This window comes from Pongo pygmaeus, chromosome 2 (genome assembly GCF_028885625.2).
Source record: "Pongo pygmaeus isolate AG05252 chromosome 2, NHGRI_mPonPyg2-v2.0_pri, whole genome shotgun sequence".
NCBI classification, from domain to species: domain Eukaryota; kingdom Metazoa; phylum Chordata; class Mammalia; order Primates; family Hominidae; genus Pongo; species Pongo pygmaeus.
Window position 1 is genome coordinate 73373229 of NC_085930.1, and position 17686 is coordinate 73390914.

General features: G+C 41.6%; 1 protein-coding gene across 11 annotated transcripts in view; it reads right to left on the reverse strand.

Annotated features, from left to right (window-relative positions):
* ITPR1 (inositol 1,4,5-trisphosphate receptor type 1) overlaps nucleotides 1-17686 on the reverse strand; it is a 363735-nt gene that overhangs the window by 210626 nt on the left and 135423 nt on the right. For all 11 annotated transcript variants that reach the window (XM_054482499.1, XM_054482497.1, XM_054482492.1 and 8 more), the window contains exons 5-7: nucleotides 13123-13238; nucleotides 3420-3506; nucleotides 642-800 (exon numbers count right to left, since the gene is read on the reverse strand). In XM_054482499.1, the coding sequence (XP_054338474.1) occupies nucleotides 642-800; nucleotides 3420-3506; nucleotides 13123-13238 (362 nt within the window). The remainder of the gene's footprint in view (nucleotides 1-641; nucleotides 801-3419; nucleotides 3507-13122; nucleotides 13239-17686) is intronic.

Genomic DNA, 17686 nt, shown 5'->3' on the forward strand with positions numbered 1-17686 from the left:
GCTGATAGCATTTAACCACAGTCACTGTTAAGTATATGCCCACGTAATGGCTGACTAATTCAGCCAACAAATATCAGGACTGCTCTAAGTCTCCCTGAAAAGGTTTCCTGTGGCTTTATATACTAGAGAACCCTCAGGAGTGGGCCCTGCTCCAGACCCACTGCATTGCTGAACACGATGGGGAGCCTGCCTGCTTCTCGACACAGGAGCAAATGAGGCTGATCCCAAATTCTACTCTCCTTCCATACTATGGTTATTTCTTTTCCATCCTCTATCCTTTATTAACTTTATTTCCAAAATAGAAAAGATTTTTCTATTCCACTAATGGATCTGGAATGACAGGGACCCTCTCCAGGACATTAACACGGGATAGCTGTTTTTGTGGTAAAGTTCCTAAGGCAATGGGCTGTTCATACAATGTTTTCAGACATCCAGGAGGAAAAACACAGTGACAGTATTTAGGTCACACTTCTCTCCACAGTTCCCTGTTTCCCAAACACTAGTTTCCATAGCAATTTCCTTCTCTTTATACAGGACAAGCCTCTGGTTCCAACTTTCAACGTCTCCTCCTTGACTCTAATATACAGTCACGCTTGGAAGCATGGCACGGAACAGTTTCTAGGCGGAGAATCCGCACTTACGCTGTCTCCAATGGATCGCAGCTTGTAGAATGGCTGAATATAAAACCAGGACCCTTCATTTCCAGCCTCGTCCAATGTGACTCTCATGGCATTCTTCTCCAACAGAGCAGGAAGCCTCTTATTCACTGTTAGGTATTTATTACTTTTCAAATGCAGGAGCTAAAAACCCACCAAGAGAATAAAGTGAGTGTCAGCAAATCTGAATTTTCTACCATTCCTTCTCTCAATCATACCAACTATGTAGCAAACATTCCTCCCACCATTGAGCTGCTGGTGAAGCTAGAGAATCACAAAGTGCCTATGGCTGCAGATGATTAGAAAAGGAAGAAGAGAAAAGGGAGCAGAAAGAGAAGGCAGAATACAAGAAAAACTATCATGTTTTATTTTTCAGCAAAGCCTTGGACAAGATGGATGTTGCTCAGGTCAACTGTGCCATCATAACCTGTCATCTGTCAGTGGGATGGGCCTAACCCTATGTGAACGGGCTAAGGAACTGCAGTGTGGCATGCCCTGACACAAAGGTGGAGCTGAGGAAGGCCACTCTGAGCACAGGCAACAGTTTAAAAAACAACGCAGGGCCAGGCGAAGTGGCTCATGTCTATAATCCCAGCACTTCGGGAGGCAGAGGCAGAAGGACTGCTTGAGGCCAGGAGTTTGAGACAAGCCTGGGCAACACAGGGAGATCTTGTCTCTACAAAATATCTAAAATTAACTAAGTGTGGGGGTACACAGCTGGAGTCCCTGCTACTCAGGAGGTTGAGGTGGGAGGATCACCTGAGCCCAGGAGTTGCAGGCTACAGTGAGCCGAAATCACACCACTGTACTCCAGCTTGGGTGACAGAGCAAGATGCTGTCTCTAAAAAAATAAAATAAAATAAAATGCCACCCCTTTAGGGGATTGTCATTTCATTTAGAAAAAATGGCTTGAATTTCCAAGTACTTTATTCTTGACTTTGGGGCAATAATTACATGAGGAATATGGAAAGACCAAAGACCTAGAGGGGATATAACGTGTTTGATAGTCGTCTAGACCAGAAAGAGTTGGCCAAGGCTTCCCAACTCAACAGGCTATAAGAGAAAGCGGAAGGGAATATGAAAGACTGCCCAATCCCTTGAGAAATGGTACAACCAGCATGAGACTCCATTGCTAATTGCAATTATCCTCCTTTTCACATGGTAACAGATACAGCTGCTAGAACTGTTAGGAGGTCCTCCAAATCCCCAGACAGCGCAGTTGGAGGTAGAAGAATAACCTGTCTGATCCATAAGCCCCGATGACCTCTAGGTAAAATAAATAAGGAGAAGGCAACGTCTTCCCAACCCCTCAACTGTTCCCCTGGTGAGTAGCCTCTGGTCCTGCCCACATCTGTCTAGGTGCCAGACTCAGTTTGTTTATAAACGAAAGTTACCTACAGGTAGGCCCCAAGATCCAGGGCTGGGGGAAGTAATAATAACTGAGATTAATTATGGTGTATCCACAGCTTATTCTGGGACAGGCACCTCTCAACCATCCTAAAGAGCAGATGCCATTACCATTTCCATTTTGCTGGTGAGCAAAGTAACACATGGCAAGATTTCTTGCCCCAAATCTCACGGTGAGTTACAAAACCTAAATCGGAATGCATTTAAAAGTTTATGTCCTTAGCCTCTGCACCTTTCATCTTCATGTCAAGCCATATTCTCCAATCTAACCGAATCAGGGAGTCTTGTACTCTGAATTTCAGGGCACTGGCCTGGCCTAGTAATAAAGCTGACATTGAACTTGGAGCCCACCAGGACACTTGTGTCCATTCTGAAGAGGATGGAACTTAAGGAGGAGGAAGTGAATGAGTGGGACTGGCAGGATCTAACCTTCAAGCAGATTTTGGAAGCTACTTTCACTGTTTCAAAAGGCCTAATGTAAAGAACCCATTTAACCCCAAAAGGTTGCTTTTACTAATCTTTTACTAGTGTTCCCATCTTCCTGATTAGCCCTGCTCTATACCTAACAGCAAGAGAAAGGGGAAGGACTCCTATGTAATTAGTAATGTTTACATAGTAGGCAAAATCTTTCAAAAAGGAAAATAATGAAGGAAGATCACCAAATGGGTCTAGGTGCTCAACAGTTGGTAACTACTACTCTTTGTGCCTGGACAAATCAAGAAAGCCACATGTGGCCCTGGGCTTCCTGTAAGACTGGCATGGACCCAGAGAGATCTTCTGAGCAAAACCTGTATTAGCTTTTCCTGGATTGTGTTTTATCTCCATGCCAAATTTAAAGGCACAAAGGATAAGCAACCCATGAGAGTAGAAATGAAAACAGTCAAATATTTTTGATAAGTATAAAATGTATCAAAATGATAAATATTTTTTATTTAAAAAGTCCCAAAGGTACAGAATTGCTCTTATTACCTCTGGGGAGCAGCTGTTTTTGGCCAGTAGATAAAAGTTATAGGGAAGCTAATTTTCACCAAATAGGAAGAATTTTCAAGCATTACAAGTTAAACAGAACTGCAACAGCCAGGTTCCTTTTCAAGTAGGAAGCTTCCTGTCTGAAGTGTCTGGAGTGAAATGATCAGCCACAGACAGAGAGTAGATGCTCACACTGAGAGATGACCAGCAGAATAGCCCAAAGAGTCTATCACATCTAACAAGAAACACTAGACTTTTTGCAATAAACTGGCTGCCTCCATGGAGTCCTACTGTAAAGGTGTCCAAACCCTGTCTTAGGTGTTTGTTTCCTCAGCTGCGTTCTTTGTAATGCTTCAGCTTCAGAAGGGAAGAGCCGCCTTGACCTACCTGGATCACATTGCCATACTGGATTACGGTCCCCAGCAATTTCCTGTTTTCTGTCTCATTCTGCTTCTTTTCCAAGTCTGCAGCGTGCTGTGCATTGAGAAGAAAGACTGATCACAAAGAGGAAACAATGTGTTCTATCCCACTGCAGCTATGCAGAACAAACGTCGCCAGTTAATACAAGAACCACAGAAATAAGCAAATCCCTGAGTACACACCCTGAGGCTTCATGAAATGAGCCAAGGGGTTCAAACAGCCCATCCACTCTGCCTTTGCTTTGCTGGCCTTTTTGGCTTCTTTAAAATGCTTTTTTTTTTTTCTTTCTTTAAGGAATTCACGGGTATTTGCTTAGGGTGAGAGTAAGTCAAAAGCTGAAACATCTTCAAAGAAAATAGGGTCGGGGAGGGAGGGAATTTGCATAGCCCCTTTATAATCTGTGAAAGTCCTCTTTAAGGCTTTGGAGTAAAAGAAGATTGAATTTAAATGCTGGATTTGGGTGGTTTGTGGTTTTGTGAACTTGAATGTGTTATTTAATATCAGTGAGCCTCGGTCTCCTCCTTTGTAAAATAAGGATAAAATGGTACCTGCACCTCACAGGAACTCCATTGCACAGTACCTGATACACTGTAGCACACATGGAGTTATTAGCTATTCTTGCTAGACATTAATCATAATATAATCAATTTTTATAATCATTCCCTGAAAAGAACATTATTATCCCACTTTTAAAGAAGAAATTGACTCAAAGTGATTAAAAAATTTGGTCACCCTTGCACAGCTAGTTGGATGATGGGTAGGAAAGGGATTTGTTATACCCTTTCTCCACTTCTGTGTAGATTTGGAACTTTGCTTAATAATGTTTTTTAAACCATGCATTTATTAAGTGGCAGAGATAGTGTTCAAATCCACATTTGGATTAACTGTATAGTCACAAATGAGGCTGGGAGAGGTTACCATTCCAAATGTGACATGCTAGGGGGGAACATGGTAAAGCTGAATAGAAGGTTCTAGAATAGTCTGGTAGGGCCACCTTCCCGAATTCATTCACCTGCGCAACTCTGAAAGCACTGTTACCACACTACAATAATGGTGAAGGGCAACGGGCTTCATCCTAGGCAGTCAGCAAAGTGTTATCCCAACTCATCTCCCAAACATAGACTGGTGGAAGGGAAGTAAAACAACTGAAAAGAAATTCAGTATTGAATCTGATGGATGGTAAAACCCTGATGATAAGAGTGTTCTTCAGAAGGGTTTCGAAGGCACTCTTCCTAGAGTGTCTCCTTTCCTTGGGGCAAGATGCTACCAGGTGCCAGTGGGTCTTCTTTCCCAGGTAATGTGTCTTCATTTTCACAGAGTCTTCTGGATGTGGTCTTGGGTCACCTACCTACCGGCTTCATCATCTTGTCCTCTTTACTGAATCCCACCAAGCCTCACTCAGTATTCTCATCACAAAATGGGGACAATGCAAGCCTTTTAGGGCCATCACACAGATCAGAGAAAATGTATGCCAGACACATAATTGCCATTTGATCGTAAATTTTAACCAAAATTAGCTGGGCATGTGGCGAATGCCTGTAATCCCAGCTGCTTGGGAGGCTGAGGCAGGAGAATCACTTGAACCCAGGAGGCAGAGGTTGCAGTGAGCTGAGATCACGCCACTGCACTCCAGCCTCAAAAAAAAAAAAACAAAAAACAAATAAAAATGCAAACAAACCCAAGTCTGGTATTTAGACAAAACTATCCATGATTCTTTTTAGGTTCAACAGGAGGCAAGGCAATAAGGTAGATGAAAAGGTAACAAGGTACAAACACTACAGGCCACTGATCAAGGCTGTTTCTACCCTCAGAAAGAATGAGATCTGGTTGGTTAAATCCCTCAAGTACATTCCAAGAATGGGTCCTCACTGTGAGATACTAAGTTAGCACCTTTCAGCAGGGCGCTGTGGCTCACGCCTGTAATCCCAGCACTTTGGGAAGCTGAGGCGGGCAGATCACGAGGTCAGGAGATTGAGACCATCCTGGCTCGATCTGGTTTCACACAGTGAAACCCCATCTCTACTAAAAAAAAAAATACAAAAAATTAGCCGGGCGTGGTGGTGGGTGCCTGTAGTCCCAGCTACTCGGGAGGCTGAGGCAGGAGAATGGCGTGAACCCGGGAGGTGGAGCTTGCAGTGAGCCGAGATCGTGCCACTGCACTCCAGCCTGGGCAACAGAGCGAGACTCCATCCGCCTCCTCAAAAAAAGAAAGATATTGAGTTAGTACCTTTACTGAGTTAGCACCTTTCTAAAGGATACTCAGGCAATATTGACCAAAAACCTTTTCACTCGACATAACATTGACTTAACAATTCCACTTCTAGGAGTTTCTCCTAAGAGGACAACCTGGCGTATGCACAAGGCCATACAACTTTTTTCAGAATGGCAAAGGTTGTCAGGATCCTGAGTATCACTCCCTACCTAACCTCTGCCCATAGAGGCTGCTTATCTAAAATGACAGTACTGCCAAACAAGGAATTAACCATGTAGCCATTAAAAATGAGGATAGAGGCCAGGTATGGTGGCTCATGCCTGTAATCCTAGCAATTTGGAAGGCTGAGGCAGGCAGATTACCTGAGGTCAGGGGTTCAAGACCAGCCTGGCCAACATGGCCAAACCCTGTCTCTACTAAAAATATCCCCCAAAATTAGCCAGGTGTGGTGGTGCATGCCTGTAATCCCAGCTACTCAGGAAGCTGAGGCAGGAGAATCACTTGAACCCAGGAGGTGGAGGTTGCAGTGAGCCAAGATCGCACCACTGTACTCCAGCCTGGGCAACAAGAAAGGGGAGTGAATAGCATACTCCTGTTGATAGTTTAAAATGTGGAGACACAGGAACAGAATAGGGGGTAGGAGAGTAGGGAAAACATCAAAATAAAACCCAAGGTTATCTTTGAGGAACACAATTTAGGAATCACATCAATTAACATTTTTTTGTTTTTCCTACTCATACATTTTGGAATACTCCTCCTAAAATACAAGTGTGTAATTTCTTCAAAAACATCTTCATCATGTCTCTGTGTCAAGTACTCTGAATTTTTTAAAGTCATGCCATGGCTCATGTCTGTAATCCTGGCACTTTGGGAGGCCGAGGCAGGTGGATTGCTTCAGCTCAGGAGTTCAAGACCAGCCTGGGCAATGTGGCGAAACCCCGACTCTTCAAAAAATACAAAAATTAGCTAGGCATGGTGGTGTGTGCCTGTAGTCCCAGCTACTGGGCAGGGAGGTGGGAGGATCACTTAAGCTCAGGAGGTTGAGGCTGCAGTGAGCCGTGAACATGTCACTGCACAATAGCGTGGGTGATAGAGTGGTGAGACTGTCTCAAAAAAAAAAAAAAAAAGGCATCTTAAATGTGTTACCTTTTCATTACTTTAAAATCATGATCATTTAAGTATCTATTACTCTTTTCCCTTGAATAATGGGTTGCGGGCTGTTTTTAATTTCTAAGGGGAAAAAAACACTCTATGATATGGTTCTACCACTATTATTCACCATGTTCCCTAAGCGACATCAAGGTCTGCCCCATCATAGCCACCTGTTATTTTATTTCAGAGACAGAGAAACTATTATCGAATGACAATAGAAAGGTGACTGAAACAGTGAGGAAAGGTTATTTTGTTAAAGTCAACAAGCTCTGAATCATGTAATGTGATATTGAAGCAAGGCTTCTAAAAACAAGCAATGTAGTACCCAGACAATAAGGACTTGTCACTCCTCTGGCTCTTCCTAGCTGGTCAAAGCTGTGACTTAAGTAATCATTTCTCAGAACAAAACAATGTAGGTGCTTGTTTCAAGGTAACAGCTATGCTGCTGTCAGTAAACAGTAGTAATGGCCTTTAGAAGAAATTTATGTGATTTGCGGATGGGAAGAAGCTCATTTTGTCAAGAGACCCTTAGGAAATCATGACCAAGAGAGTCAAAATCCAGTTATTCCTGCAGAAGGAAAAAAGCATAGACAGTAACCGGCCACTAGATGTCACTCTCCTTCAAAGTGCTGTTGATGTTGCTTATCCTAGTCAAAAGGAAGTCAAGTGGTCTAGACAACTAATTCCTTAAATGGCATTAATTTAAAATAATCTGACCTCTGATTGGGGTGCTGCATAGTAGTTGACAAAAATAAAAATGAAAACCCACGGGAGACTGGCCATCAGTCCCAAAGGCAAAGTGGCTGTCCAAAATACAACATCGTATTGGCTGGTGGGAATGTAAATTGAATGAAACATATAGATAACTTTAAGACACTAGGGGGGAAAATTTCCAGCTAAGCAGGAAAGTAGGAACTGCAGAAAGTGAAGCACAAAGTCAACATTCAACACCTGAGGCCAGGCGCAGTGGCTCATGCCTGTAATCTCAGCACTTTGGGAGGCCAAGGCAGGTGGATCATGAGTTCAGGAGATTGAGACCATCCTGGCCAAAATGGTGAAACCTCATCGCTACTAAAATACAAAAAATTAGCCGGACATGGTAGCGCACCCCTGAAGTCCCAGCTACTCAGGAGGCTAAGGCAGGGAAATCGCTTGAACCCAGGAGGTGGAGGTTGCAGTGAGCTGAGATCGTGCCACTACACTCCAGCCTGGCAACAGAGCAAGACCCCATCTCAAAAAAAAAAAAAAAAAAAAAAGACCTGAAAGTCACATCAGTAATATTAAATCAGGGAAAAGAACTGGCTTCATTTTTTATTTTTTAAAAGCATAAACAGCATGAGAGAGATCACTGTTTTTCTCTTTTTTCTTTTTAATAAGGAATTGACCATTTTTGATCACCTTATGATTGAACTTTTTTCAACCATGCTGTTTTCTTCACAGTTCATTCATAGGAAGGAGTGTCAAAAGGACTTGCTGATGAAACATAACATATAGAGCACAGGTTGCAAATGGGGCTGAAGAACCACATCCAGCCTGAGCCATTTCTTTTGGTGTTGAGTGTATATTTCAAGCCTTAATTGAATTAGTTCCCAACATCTTTTTAAAATTGAGATATTACACATAAAAGCATGGATTTTTATCTTCTCTTAAAAAGCGGAAGACGTGGCAGGAGCTCTAAGACCACATTCCCAAGCAGTGACAGTAGGAAAGTAGAGCTGCCCCTCCAGACCCACCCACGGGACTCTCCACTCGGTAACACTACCCACCAAGCCCACTTTATTCCTGTTGGTTTCCTGTATGGCCAAGAGGAATCTGAATTTACAACCCCTGTGGTAAAAAGTGTAGGAGAGGAAAGAGTTGGAGATGTATTAATAAGATCTCACTGAACAAAATGATCTTTATACCAGAAAAGCAAAGCCAGGACAACTAAAGACACATAGACCTTCCAGAAAGATAGCCCCCTATGGGCGTATGCACTAAATATACATACATGCAGGATTGACCAACCTTCCCCACCTATTCAACTAGATTCCCATGTTCCCAGCACAGACTTTGGGGAGATTACGGATTGCTACAATGACTGCAAGAGGGTGCTACTGCTGTTCCGTGGACAGAAGCTAGGGATGCTGGGTACAGTGAACACATGTTACAATCCTATGCAAGGATGAACCATCATTTATCCCATACAATTCTATGTCTAGCTGGACATTCACATAAGTTAAAAAGATATCTGTCGGCTAGGCGCAGTAGTCCATGCCTATAATCCTAGCACTCTGGGAGGCTAAGGCAGGAGGATCGCTTGAGCTCAGGTGATCAAGGCTGCAGTGAGCCATGATGGCATCACTGCACTCCAGCCTGGGAGAATCTGTAATTACCTGAACCTAGCACCCCACTCCATTTTACATATCAACAGAAATCACAGCTTTCCATGGTTTTATTAATACTATTAAAAAATTTTCAAAAGTGCAAGTACTACTTAAGAAAGAAAAGAGTGTACTTTGCACTATTCATAACATGATCAAGAACTGCTGATTATTTTGGAAAAAGATATGATCATAATCCCAAAAGGCACACAATCCTGAATGCCATAATCCCAAATGTTAAAATCCTCAAAGGTCAAAAAAGACCAAAATCCACAAAATATAATTCCGGAAAAAATCGTTTTAAAATTCTTTAAAAGAGACTGATATTTTTAAAAGGGGATTTGAGAAACGTGTAAAAACACAACAGAACACTTCACAGGCCATTTTATACAATAAAATGGGGAACAGTAACATACATATTTTTGCAAGCATAAACACTCAGGTATACTAACAATGGTCACTGGGATTATGCACAGACTAACCATAAAGAAATAGGCCAAAAAGGGAAATGTAAAATCGTGTATCACTATGGTTGGAGATTGTGTGCACCAAGCTCATACTGCAGTCATCTGAAATACCATGACCAGCAACCTGAGTCTTTTCACGAGATCGATCAAAACCACAGAGGGTCACCACTGGATATGCAGTTGCCCAAAGAGCTGAGAGCTCAAGTAATTTTATCTTTCACAAACACAAACATCTCTTCATTCATCGAGGAAGAACATCTCTTCATTTGCAGGGGAAGTTCTCATGTTTTTACATATTCACGTCAATGTTGTAACAATGCACTTTCATGAAGCTAAACTTGCAAAAGAATGCATAAAATGAATCAGAACTCTCTAATATTAGTCTCCACACCATTTAAGTCTCCAATATTGAAAATGATGCGAAGATGAAATACATAGCATAGTGAATTGTAGAAAATAATGCTGACAGGGCTGAGCACGGTGGCTCACCCCTATAATCCCAGCACTTTGGGAGGCCGAGGCAGTGGATCACTTGAGGTCGGGAGTTCGAGACCAGCCTGGCCAACATGGTAAAACGCTGTCTCTAATAAAACTACAAAAAAATTAGCAGGGCGTGGTGGTGCATGCCTGTAATGCCATCTACTCGGGAGGCTGAGGCAGAAAAATTCGCTTGAGCCCTAGGGACGGAGGTTGCAGTAAGCCGAGATGGCGCCACTGCACTCCACCCTGGGCAACAGAGTGAGACTCTGCCTTAAAAATAAAAATAAAAATAATAATAATAATAATAATGCTGACAATTTAAAATAGTAAAAAAAAAAACTTTAAAAATCTAATATAAGAAAAAGTGTATTGCAGGAATAGATTATGGGCATTTAAACAGAGACAGTCCATAAGAGCTGGTCTAACATGCAGCTATCCTATGACTGTGATTTTCAGGATTTTACACTTTAGGGATTTAGACTTTTGGAATTGAATTTTTAGGGATTTCAACATTTGGGATTATGGCACTTGAGATTGTCTTTTGTGATTATGATTGAAGCCCTTTTAGAAAACCACATCACAGATAACATGCTTTTCACATTGCCAATACCATATACCTGCACCAGTCACAGTCTACAGCTGCCTCACTCATGGGGTTTATACAAAGAGGTGCAAGCACTTACTTCCTCATGTCTTCTAGAGTAGTCATCCCTGAGCACTGACTTAAGAAGAGTATTCAATTTACTATATAATTTATTACTTTCCTTTTATTTCTCCTTTATAATTTTTTAAAATTGGTATCAATTATTTATGAATTTCATTCCATGCTCATAAAGCCATATAATATTTGCTCTAAAGAAGGTACAATGGTTTTATTGGGATTGAGGATGTCTGATATAATCATCATTATTAAAATAATGATGCAATTCCAGAAGTCTTCAAAGCAATCGCTAGCCTCCAAGTCTTTGAGTCCATTGTTTCTTCTTCTACCCTCTAAATCCCATGGGTGCCTCCAACTGAGGCTTACTCGGCACTTCCTTCTTCCTCCAGGAAGCCCTCCCTGACCACTGTTGCACACCCTGTTATCCAGAAAAGACAGATTTGGCACCCTTCCTATGTGCTCCAACAGCTTTGTGTGGTTTGTCCTGTAATATACTACTTATCACTGCCTCTTTATTCTTTGATATTCAGCTCCCACAGGGTTAAGACTGTCATACTTCTATCTCTAGCGCATAGCACACTGCTCATTCATTATTCAATAATTATTTCTGAGCACTTACTATGTGCCAGACACTATTACAGAAGCTGGGATACAGCAGTGAGCAAGAGAGATAATGCCACAACCTGGTAGAGCTGTCATTCTAATAAGCAACAGGTGATAATTAATGAAGCTACTAAATATAATTGCAGACCCTGATCAGTGCTGAGAAAGATATAAACAGGGTGCTATCATGGAGGAAAACAAGCAAGACATCTCTTAGATAAGGTGGGAGGGGAAGACCTTGCTGAGATGACACTTCAGCTGAGACACAAAGGCTCAAAGGTCCTAGCTCAAGAAGAGCCAGGAAAACAATGTTCTCAACAGGACAAACTGAGGGTGCAAAAGTCATGTGACAGTTGAGAGTCTGAGGTGCTCAAAAAATAAAATAAAATATAAAATAAAATAAAATAAAGCTCATATGGCCAGAATGTAGTTAAGAAGCCTCTGTGGGGACAGCAGGGTCCAGGCATGGACCATCCTGTAGATGATGACAGAAAGTCTGGATTTCACTTTAGGTTCAATGGGAGTGAGCTTACGTGTCTCATGCTTACGTGTCCTCATGCTGGACTGTAAGCTCCCTAAGGTGAGGAGCCTGGGCTTTTCATCACATCCCGTCTGAAACAACACACACTGAATGTAGGAATCCCTTCATGTGACCCTCACCTTACCAAATGCAGCTGGCTGTGACTTAGCCATTTGCTAGTCAAAAATGGAGCAAGGTGAGAGGCAGAACCTCTTGAGCTGCTCGGGGCTCACAGATGCTCTAGGTCTTCAACTGTTATCACTGAGCCCCAGAAAAGATCACTGTGTATTCTGTGAAATATTTGATTGAGTGCCTGGTAAGTGCCCAACCTTGTTGTAGACACAAAGGCCACTGCAACAAGCAACACTGACACAGACCTGGGCCCTCATGAAGCTTACATGCCAGAGGAGGGAGACAGCCAGTAACCAAAATACATTAGAAAGTTGATGTTACATGATGGGGAGAAAATGAAGTAGGTCAGGGAACAGGAAATGGGGTACAATTTTGATATTAGTACACTGGCTATACATCATGTTTCCTTCTAAACATCTCAGAGAACTTCCTGATTAGCCTCGGAATGCAGGGCACTAAAAGAACTATGTCATTATTTTACAGAAGGTGAAACAGGATCAGAGAGGCTCAAAAACTTGCTATGGTCACACAGCACATCATCAGTGGAATGAGCAAATCTTTAATATGCCAGATAACACGATAGATACAATGCTAACAGCCAAAACTTATCAAGCATTTATTATGTGCCAGGCACTGTTCATGCGGCTTTTATGTCTCATTTTCTGTAATCCTCACAATAACTTCCTGAGGTGGGTACTGCCATTTCCATTTTACAGATAACATAACAGAAGTGGAAAATAGCACATAACGTGCCCAAGAGCACTGGTTACTGAGTGGTGGAGGCAGGATTCCATTCTAGGCAGTTTGCTTCCAGTGCCTGTGCTCATAACCACTTCTCCATCAAAAGCTACCCATGCAAAGAGAGTGGCTGAGAAAAGAAGAACTCTCCAGACATCTCAAGATGACTAGGATCTATCCCTCTCTAGGGTCAGCTCCCTTCTACCCCTTCACGAAAAAAAAAATAGAAAGCCAGCAGCTAGAATTGGAGGGTTGCATAAGCAGTCTCCCACCATTACACCCAGATACCACCAAGGCAGTCACTCACTACTGTCCCATTGACAGCCCCATCGCAATACGTACGTGCAGTTTGTTGAGTAGCACTGCGTCTGTTGTGCTGTTGGCCCCAGGCTTAGCGGCTTTCCAGAACTGCTTTTGGGCAGAGTAGCGGTTCATGGGACATAGCTTAAAGAGGCAGTCTAGAAGTGAAGCAAACAAACAGAAATTGCTATTGAGGGTGTATAGAGACTCAGCCTAAGGAAAAAAAGGCTTTCCACTTAAAAAAATTACATAAAATTACTTCATACATAGAAATAAAATGAGAGTACAAAGCTCTTTGACAAATCTCTTCTTAAATTTAATTGCCACCACCACTGAGGAAACCAAGGCTTGTAGAAAGTGAGTCAATTGTTCTACAGAACTAGTTGGTAGCAGAGCTGTACAAATTCAGTGTTTTGTTTTTTGTTTGTTTTGCTTTTTTGTTTTTGTTTTTAAGACAGAGTCTCCCTTTGTCACCCAGACTGGGGTGCAGTGGCACGACCTCGGCTCACTTCAACCTCCGCCTCCTGGGTTCCAGTGATTCTCCTGCTTCAGCCTCCTGAGTAGCTGGGACTACAGGCACATGCCACCAAGCCTGGCTAATTTTTTATATTTTAGTAGAGACGGGTTTTGCCATGTTGTTAATGCTACCCCATAGTTATCACCTTTCCTTTACAATGAACAAATAAATACAAGGACAAATAGTCCTTGCTGTATACAACAATGCATACAAGTATTTTTTTATACAAATCCAACTCTCTTCAGTACTACTCAATTTAGAAAAAATATTACAGGCCCGGCATGGTGGCTAATGCCTGTAATCCTAGCACTTTGGGAGGCTGAGGCAGGTGGATCACTTGAGGTCAGGAGTTTGAGACCAGCCTGGTCAACATGGTAAAACCCCATCTCTACTAAAAAATACAAAAAATTAGCCAGGTATGGTGGTATGCGCCTGTAATCCCAGCTACTCCAGTGGCTGAGGCTCAAGAATCGCTTGAAACTGGGAAGCAGAGGTTGCAGTGAGCCAAGATCACACCACCGCACTCCAGCCTGGGCGGCAGAACAAGATTCTGCCTCAAAAATAAATAAATAAATAAGATGCTTCTCTTATTTATTATAAATAAATAAATAAGAGGGCTCTCCTAGGGCAGTGGTCTCGTGAGTACTGTGCGCAAGATAACCTTCTGGGGCACAGAAAGAAAATATATAAACTGCATTTAGATAGTCTGTGCCCTTGTCCCCTCACTCTCAGTGCACTGTGATGTGCTTCCATTTAGCATGCCTCGGCTTATACAACTTTATACATTGTCTTATGTGGTATAACCAACATTCACAAAATGGACAAGTGGCTTCAAAAGATTTCTACAGAAAAATCAAAACATCAAAGATAATAGTAATGCAACCCAGCAAACCAAAAAAGGCAGAACCAACCCTTCCCTTAGAGCTCTTGTAAAGTAAAAAGAATGATGATCTAATCAGATCTGGAAAAAGCCATCCAGACATTAAAAACCATAAATAAAACCACTTAAAATATTGCTTTTAATGATGAACATTACCCTAAAGCATCTATGCGTTTTAAGGTATTAATGATAATATGAAACCATCATAAATAACAGGATACATTATTGTTTAATCTTAATCTGTTATTACCTTCTACTTTCCACTTGTTTTATAATGCCTACAATGTGTTACTACAATAATACACGTTTGTAACTTTTAAAAATACACCCCCCCACCCCACACACACACACAGAAAGTTTAGGGTATAGCCACCAATTTTTTTTTTTTTTTTAAGAGAGGGGGACTTGCTATGTTGCCCAGGCTGGAGTGCAATGGCTATTCACAGACAATCATAGCACACTACAGCCTGGAACTCCTGGGCTGAAGCCATCCTCCTGCCCCAGCTTCTCAAGTAGCTAAGATCTGGGCTTCACCAGATTTTTCTGACAGGGATATGTCATCAACAAACCAATAACTACTCTAGGAAACCAATATTTAAAATTGACACTCCCCACGAAAAGTTTACATTTTGACATACTGAGTTTTCAAACAGTAAATATCTGAAGAGTAAAATTAAAGAACTTGGGCCAGGTGCGGTGGCTCACGCCTGTAATCCCAGCACTTTGGGAGGCCAAGGCAGGTGGATCACGAGGTCAGGAGATTGAGACCATCCTGGCTAACATGGTGAAACCCTGCCTCTACTAAAAAATACAAAAAATTAGCCGGGCATGGTGGCACGCGCTTGTAGTCCCAGCTACTCGGGAGGCTGAGGCAGGAAAATGGCGTGAAGCCGGGAGGCAGAGCTTGCAGTGAGCCGAGATCACACCACTGCACTCCAGCCTGGGCGAGAGTGAGACTCCGTCTCAAAAAAAAAAAAATTAAAGAACTTGAAGTGGATACTGATATTCAGAAAAATGACACCCTGAAAGTAGGTCTGGACAAGCATTTAAGGAAGTTATTAACTGTACACTTATTCTTACCTATTCATTAAAACCGATTCCCTTAAAGTACCTTGAGCAGGTAAATACCTAGCTATTGTCCTAGTCAAATAAATATCTCAAAGTAAGAAAAATGGATTTGCTGTCAAGTACATAAACACTAGGTCTTTCCTCTAATTCAGATCACTCTTTCTTCTAGTCACGATCCATAATTAACTGTTACTATGTACTGCACACACAAATACCTGAGATTATTCAGAAAAAAAGATCATTTAATTGTAGAAGTAATAGGTACTTTTCCAGTTTCTGTAATCTCCTTCATCACTAAATATTTCTACCTAGTCACAGGCAGTTATAAGGTAAATATGGGACCATGATAGCTATCTTTATCAAGAATCTAATCCATCTACTGAATAATTTTTACTGCACATGAAAGATACTCCCTAGGACTTTGGAAAACAAAAGATAAAGCAGGAGACCAGTTTAAAAGACCAGCCTGCTCTCCCCACCTCTTAGGAAAGACACAGGTCATGGTCATTTGCTATATTAGTGGCAATTTAATCACATTATTTCCAGAGAAGCAGTTTTCCCACCAGCTTAATATTAATATATGTGAATTCTCCATTCACTCCATGAATAACCATACACGACCAGAAGACAATAGTTTACATTAACTATCCCATCTTTGACACAGGTCTGAACATTATCCCAAAGCATCTATGTGTTTCAAGGTGTTAATGATAATATAAAACTATAATAAACAACAAATAACAGAATACTGCATTATAGTTTAATCTTCTTTTCTTTTTTTTTTTTTTGAGACGGAGTCTCACTCTGTCGCCCAGGCTGGAGTGCAGTGGCACGATCTTGGCTCACTGTAACCTCCGCCTCCTGGGTTCAAGTGATTCTTCTGCCTTAGCCTCCCAAGGTGGCCGGAATTACAGGTGCTCACCACCATGCCCAGCTAATTTTTGTATTTTTAGTAGAGATGGGGTTTTACCATGTTGGCCAGGCTGGTCTTGAACTCCTGACCTCAAGTGATCCACCCACCTTGGCCTCCCAAAGTGCCAGGATTACAGGCGTGAGACACTGCACCCAGTCTTACTGTTTAATCTTAATCTTATTCATTAACTTCTACTTTCCTCTAATTCAGGAATCTGGGTTGGGCCAGAATGGCTTGCTTAATGACCACATGACTTTTTAAAATATTCAAAATATTTAAGTCACTGGCATTAACATTTGACACATGACTTACTTTTATGGACCAAATGGGGTTAACAATGTCAATTTTCACCAATAGTAAGTTATAGAGAGTAAAATGACCTATTCTTTTCTCTCCAGCATGCTTCATATGATGACACTAAATGGTATGCATTCCCAAAAAACTGATTTAGGTAGATGTGGGGGACAATCAGGGTGGATTCATGATGCCAAAGGATAACAGACAATGGAAAGCATTTTACAACTGTTCACGGTACCACCAAGTCAAGCACCTCACCTAACAAAGGGGCTACATCACAAGCTCAAAACTTCAGATAACTTTACATTCCCCTAAGGTGAAAGGGTGTATTTAAATAACATCAATCCAACCAAAGCCTTGCTCTAACTTTCACATCAACTATTTTCCTTGGGCAAAACAGAGCATTGCATTGCATTAAGTGTATTTACAACCAACTGTCTGTGTAAATATAAGAGATGCTAACATACTAGTAACAGAACCAAATTAGCCTTGCTGATTTTACCCTGCCTTCCCAGTTGCTTAGCAACTGATTCAAAGTGAAAATTAAATTAAGCAATTCAAATGTAATGTTAGAATAACCTTCCAAAATTTTGCAATTTGTAGGTTCCATATTGCCCTTTGCTATTTGGATGGCACAGCAGAGAAAAATTAAACTTCCACTGGGTCCTAATACTCTGCTAAGTATAGAAATGTACAAATACAGGAAAACCAGAAGAATATATATAATATTTATTTGGGGGAAGGAGAGCACATGTGTGTACATATGTGTGCATATGCATGCACGCACACACACATACACTGTGGTTTGAACTCACCCCAAAGAAATGCCACAAAGAATGTCTTATGTGACAAGTGTTATTTTAGGCCTTTGAGGAATAAACTAAGCTAGCTTTCAAAAAATTACGGTGGAATATTCCGAAGTCTGAGCATA